The sequence below is a fragment of the Pterocles gutturalis genome, unplaced genomic scaffold (assembly GCF_000699245.1).
Source record: "Pterocles gutturalis isolate BGI_N339 unplaced genomic scaffold, ASM69924v1 scaffold39670, whole genome shotgun sequence".
In the NCBI taxonomy this organism is placed as follows: Eukaryota; Metazoa; Chordata; class Aves; order Pterocliformes; family Pteroclidae; genus Pterocles; species Pterocles gutturalis.
This window is the reverse complement of record NW_010147327.1, coordinates 10,973-17,432: the sequence shown is the minus strand read 5'-3', so window position 1 is coordinate 17,432 and position 6,460 is coordinate 10,973. Positions and strand designations below refer to the sequence as shown.

The 6,460-nt window shown below is 39.7% G+C and overlaps 1 protein-coding gene across 1 annotated transcript; it reads left to right on the top strand.

The window, feature by feature from the left end:
• Positions 1-991: 991 nt before the first annotated feature.
• On the top strand, positions 992-6,460 carry GLT8D1 (glycosyltransferase 8 domain containing 1). The gene is made up of 9 exons (XM_010086010.1): positions 992-1,007; positions 1,112-1,210; positions 2,547-2,763; positions 3,248-3,365; positions 3,917-4,001; positions 4,230-4,342; positions 4,934-5,100; positions 5,284-5,396; positions 6,063-6,460. Exons 1-9 carry the CDS (start codon positions 992-994, stop codon positions 6,251-6,253), a joined length of 1,119 nt encoding a protein of 372 aa, XP_010084312.1. The 3' UTR covers positions 6,254-6,460.

Sequence of the window (6,460 nt, the reverse complement as noted above, 5' to 3'; positions counted from 1 at the left end):
TGCCCCACCTCAGCAGTGCTGTGGACACGGCACACGGCGCCTGTTGGTTGTGCGTGATAAATTTATCTTTCCCATGGGAGAAAGGCAACAGTGGAAAGAAGATGGTTATGTCTGTCACACATAATAGTCGCAACACAGTTTGCGGTATCTTAAATTGGGGATTGTGCAAGTGTTTTAGTCTAGAACTGCCTGTTTCTTCAATCTTGTGAGTTGTTACGGTGGGAGTGCTTTCTGTGTGTTACAGGAGAGCTGCCTCACGCTCCAGGATGCTTAGTTCTTGTTCCGATTTCACAGTCTCTGGTACCGTTAAATAATGAATGTGTGTTTGAATTGTGTACCCAGACTGCATCACTGCTTTGAGTGTTTTTATCCCCTTCTATAACATGGTGGTAATACCTTCTTTCACACCGCTGTGATCTTTTTTTGTGTGATGACACTTCAGCTGATATTCTGTTGTATTTTATGTAGAGAATTTAATGGTTTTGAAAGTGTATAATGCCATTTGCTAAAATATTGTAAACACCATGTTCTGCCAAAATCTTGCAGTTAAGTATGGAAAGAAATGTATAGTCATTGGCCTTCTTGCTGGGATGCTTCCAGTTAAGATAGTTAAATAAATTGGTTCAACAGTAAAAAACCCCATCCTTAATCTTCTAGATTCTTTCCAGATCACTTTTGAACGGCAGAAGGAGTTTGGGGTTGTTTTGGGGTTTTTTTTCTGTCAGTGAAGTAAATGGCAAGATCTCTGTCTCCCTTTTCATCTCCAATGTCTTTAGATCTGTCATGGTAGCCACCTGCTTGCTGAGATACCATCCTCGGTTATTAAATAGTTTTATCTTTTTAAGAGAAGGAAACATTCGGTTTTGACACTCTGGTGACAGTGTGCTATGCCTTGTGTAGGCGTGCACTGGCAGTAGGAAGTGATTGCCATATTTTTTTTCTTCCAGATTTGCAGGAAGCTTATGCTAATAAATAAAATAACAAGAGAAAAATGACATTAAGGAAAGGTATGTATATATGTGTGTGTCTAATTTTGTGAAAATCTGTTTTGTACTTTTTGAGTTTCCCAATCTTTCTAATGTTGATAAACTTTTTTCTTTTAAATTTTCAGTGAACATTTCCATCCTTATAGTGGCTGTTGTCTTATTTTTGCTAGTTCTCCATCATAACTTCCTAGGCCTCAGCGACTTCTTGAAACGGGAATTGTCAGGTATGTTGCTTTTTTGTTTTTTTTTTTTTTTAAGACTGTTGGGAAAGCACATGCTCTGACTAGAGAGAAACCACAGTGTTGCTGAAATAATGTGTATGATAATGATCAATAATTTGCATAACAAGATATAATGTTTATACTCTCTTATGAGTAGATCTTTTCCTGTTCTCATACCCAAGAAACTTCAGCTTGGTGGGCTTGTCTGTTCTTGCTGTCCTGTGACTCTTCTCGGTCAGGAAGCCAGGCGAGATAGCAGTAAGGGTTCATTTTGGCTTTAATATCATTCAGTTTACTTAGCAAAACCTTTTCATTTCTGGGAGTCCACTTTTAAGAGCTGTACATGGTCCCATGGAGCCTCTCCACGTCCCTATTATCTGCCAAGTCCCAGTTTGCCTCTCCTGGGAGCTGTTGCTCTTGGGCAGCAGTTGTACAGGTGCTTCCCAACAGCAGTTGAACAGGAGCCTGCCAGGCCTTAACCAGGAATCAGTTGAAGTCAAAGCTGTTGAGCTCTGCCATCAGAAGAAGGCAAACAGAGGCAGAAGCTTAGCTTTGTGAACAACAGAATATTGCCCACAAACTGCCAAGACCCTGTTTGCTATGTTCCTCAAATTACCTAGAACTATCTAATATGTAATAGCCTAGATCATATGAAAGGTACCAGTGGTGTTATAAGAACTGTGGGTAGTGGGGAATTTGCCAGCTTTTACAGGTGATGTCATAAATTTCAACACTGATCTCCCATTCTCCTATCTGCGCACGATCGGTATAAATACCTGTGGTTTCAGGTTAGATAATGTAGTGTGATCTGTGATGCCTGGAATAAATGTGGGCTGTACTTAATGCCTTGATCTTTGTCAGGAAAAAAGTTGCAGCAGTGACTTGAGAATTAATTTTTTCTTCATTGGTTCCTACTTAAGACAGAAAGTAGAAGAAAAAGAGGGAAGGGTGATGTGGAGAAGACTAGAAGGTGGTTAGGGTAAATCAGAGGGGGGAGTCAGTGAGATTATAGACATGGCAGAGGGGACAAAAGGTAAGTGTGGCCTACTGTAGTTTAAGCCTCATTTTAGTACCTTGTTGTGCTGCGTGTGAATATGTACAGTTAAATGTAGTTTATTTGTACGTGTGATGTTTTCCTGTTTATTAATATTGCAGATTCTCACGAGCAGATGTGGTATTTTAAGTGTTTGGTACTGGCATACTGTAATCCATGCCTCAACTGAGACATCCAAGTGCTTGCATCGTTGAAATAATTGAAGGTGTTGGGAATTCTAGGGTGGCAACAACGTCTGTGTTTGATTTGCGTAAACAAGCATCTGATGCCATTTGTACTCCACAGATTCAAATCCATTAGGACTTCAGCCTGTAGATTTCATACCTGCAGCTCCCCAGAGGCTGGCAGATGAAAGAAATGATAAGGAGATTTCGGTGGTCATTGCAGCATCAGATGAGAGGCTTGGGGGTGCGATTGCAGCCATGAACAGTATTTACCGTCACACCAGATCCAATGTGGTTTTCCATATTGTCACTTTGAATGATACTGTGGATCACCTGAGGTAACGATCTTTTCATTACATTCCCACAATACTGTAAAACTTAAGTGTCTCTGAGAAGAGAAAGGGCTGACTTTCCCTGGAACCGCACTCCTCTGAATTCTTTGCAGTCCTGTCTGCTGCTGCTGATTGCAGCTTTTTGTCAAGTCCTACAGTCATTCCTTCTGGCAGTGTTTCAGGGGTGGAAAAGAGCTATCTTTTCTAGTGGGGTTATATCCTGCTCTATCTAGCAGGACCATATATTTTTACCAAAATAAGAAGCAATCTCATACCTTTCGTGTGTCACAGCTGTGTAGTATGCTGGCAGCGGGCCTGCCCCTGCAGTCACACAGGACACTACCGACATCAACCATAGATTACATTCTACATGTGTGTTTGTTGGATACAGAAGTGAGTGGCCAGATCAAGGTTTGTGTTAACTAGATCTCTTGCTTTTCATTTGATTTTATCACATTTAACAGGATCTGTCCCTTTCTCCTGTTTGCAGGCTGTGGCTAAGTAACACTGCTCTGAAAAATTTGAGATACCGAATTTTGGATTTTGACCCTCGTGTCTTAGAAGGGAAAGTACAAGTGGATCCTCAAAAGGCCGACACCTTAAAACCAGTGAGGATGATGTTGATTACTTTTTGCAATTGTTAGTTAGTAACAATATATTTTGATACTGGCTTTTGAACACAACTAGAGATTAGAGATCAAACCCAAATCTGTTATCATAGAATCAACCTTTTATTATCAAATTCCTAAATTTCGGTAAGAATAAATTTCCAGAGATGCCTAGAGATGGATTTAAATATCTACATATGCATGGCTGGTATCATTTTTTGCTGCTAGCTACAGTGAAACACAGCAGTTTTTAAGTCAAGCGTGCCAACACCTCAGAGATACTACAGGATACGTGGACTAATAAGAAATTCTAATATAGACCAGTTCTAAAGTTAGTTTAGCAATGCACAAATTAATAGGAAACCGGGAATTGATGGAACCTGTTTATTTTAAATAACTTCTAGGATATTGCTGCCTATTTTACTTCCTTGATAGATGTTGTCTTGGACATTATTGCCACGGATAAGTACCAGGAGTATCAGTCAATTTCATGTTTATTTGGACAATTTTTCATTTAATTCTGCACTTCTCTTGCTTTCTTGTTTTCACAGTTAACCTTTGCAAGATTCTACTTGCCCAACTTGGTACCTCATGCAGAGAAGGCCATCTATGTGGATGATGATGTAATAGTGCAAGGTACGGGACCTTTTCTTAGCTTTTTGCCACTGGCCTTATGCTGAGGTCAGTATGCCATTTCTTACAGTAACCAAACACTTCAAGGAAAGATGTAAAAACTTTGTAAATATGAATGAGCTAGATTAAACTGAATGGTTTTATCTGCTCTAGCAATTGGCTGAACAAAAAGTCACTCAACACTTAATCAGGACTGCTTTTAATTTTTCTGTTCTTACTTCCATTTTTCAGATGATATTCTTGAACTTTACAACACTCCGTTGAAACCTGGACATGCAGCTGCATTTTCAGATGATTGTGACTCAACCACTAATAAAGTTGCTGTCCGTGGAGCAGGCAATCAGGTTAGTTTTATTCTGATTCAGTGGTAATAGTACTATACATCCAAGGCTTGGGAAACAGGCACTCGGTTTTAATGTTCTTGGAGGTTGACTTCCAAATGCAGTGAACCTAAAGGCGTGACTGTCCCTACCAAAATCAGTTTACTCTGATGTTTGTGTTACAAATGATGACTGCAGTTTCTCTTTAGGCACAGTAAAAGCACTTTGAATTTTTGCTGTGCTTTACAATGCAAGCAATTCCCAGTGTAGAACAGCAGGAGGTCTTAGAACATCAGAGGGAGAATTTTTGATATGTGAGTGTATAAAATGTACTTTTTCTGGGGGTGGTACCATATTAATAATACGGTATTATTAAGACCATGGAGCATTCTTTAAAGTACGTAGCTTATATAATGACATTTTTAAAATGTTAGGCCTCTTAAGCCTTCTTTTTCTTGTTTTAAAGGAAGCAGTATTTGCTTTAACAACTTCAAGTTATGCTTGTCTGTTGGGAGCTGTGCAAAATTTTTCTTTAAATAGTCATGTGACCATATTTTAAGTGAATTTCTACCCTCTGTGTTTGTTTTTGTTTTGTTTTGTTTTGTTTTTTTTCAGTATAATTACATTGGGTTTCTAGATTACAAAAAAGAAACCATCCGAAAGCTTGCCATGAAAGCCAACACCTGCTCTTTCAATCCAGGAGTTTTTGTTGCCAATTTGACAGAATGGAAATTACAGAACATCACTAAGCAATTGGAGAAGTGGATGGCACTTAATGTAGTGTAAGTATCCCAAAGCTGGGGGTGACAGCAGGTCAGGGATTGTGTTATGGTGATGGCATTTAACGGTTAAATGAGGACTGTGTATGTATCTGTGGATTCCCATCATGCAGCTGCAAATGAAAATCAAATGATTTAGGGCCACACAAGCATCCTTTCCCAACTTCTTTTCATCTTCTCTTCCAGAGAGGAACTTTACAGTAGGACTCTGGCTGGCAGCATCACGACACCTCCACTGCTAATTGTATTTTACAAGCAACATTCCAGTATTGATCCCATGTGGAATGTCCGGCATCTCGGTATGTATGAAACATTTGTGACACTGCTCCCCCCAGTGTGTTTTTCCAGATCTGTATCATCATCAGTGGATCATGTAGCAAATGGATCTTTTCTTCCCCTATTTTATACCTTGTTCTTTAAGAAACAGTGCTGTGTAATACCATCTTAGGGCTTGTGGACCTCATCATTCAGGTTTGTTTTTGAACTGCTAGGGATATAGTTCTTGAATTGACTTACTCTCAAATTACTTCTCATTTTCCTTTCCTTGTTACACATATATATTGTATCTGAAGTGATCCTAGGTGTTTCTTCCAAGATTGTTGAGAGGAACAGACACTCCTATCTGTTCTGCTACTGCTGAAACCCAATGCTGGAAGAGCTTTCTTAGGTTTTGTTTCCAATAAACAATACATAGGCTGCTGAATACATCCAGGTATTAAGGGGCTTTTAAAGAACTTGGAAGTTAAGGCAGTACATTAAAATCAATACTGAGACAGATCAAAGTGGCATTCAGTTGCACCTGATTGTTTTTCACTTTGCCCTGATTTCTGCCTCCCATATCACGTCCTCTCTCCATAAATGACTAATTTCCTTTGTTAAAATCCTTTGTTTTAAAGTTAAAATATTGCATGTTGGTGTTTCTCCTGCCTTTATTTCAGGCACTAATGCTTCTTTTTCAATAAAAGGGTCTAGTGCTGGAAAAAGGTACTCTCCTCAGTTTGTGAAAGCTGCCAAGCTGCTCCACTGGAATGGACATTTCAAACCATGGGGAAGAACAGCTTCATATGCTGAAGTCTGGGAGAAGTGGTATGTCCCTGACCCTACAGGGAAGTTCAGCCTGATCCGCAGACATTCAGAAGCCTATGAAGCAAAGTAGAGTAAATTTTAATATCTGACAGCATTTTCTCAGGAAACTTCTGGAGCCAAGCAGAACTTTTTTTTTTTTTTTAAGCCAACGTGTATTACAGAGCAGTCCTTGCCTTCTGGAGCACAAGGTGACACACTTATTCAGGTGCGGTTCTGAAAGGCACCGGTCCAAAGGAGACTCCCTTCCCTTGTGTGACAGAGGATGCTACTCCAGCAG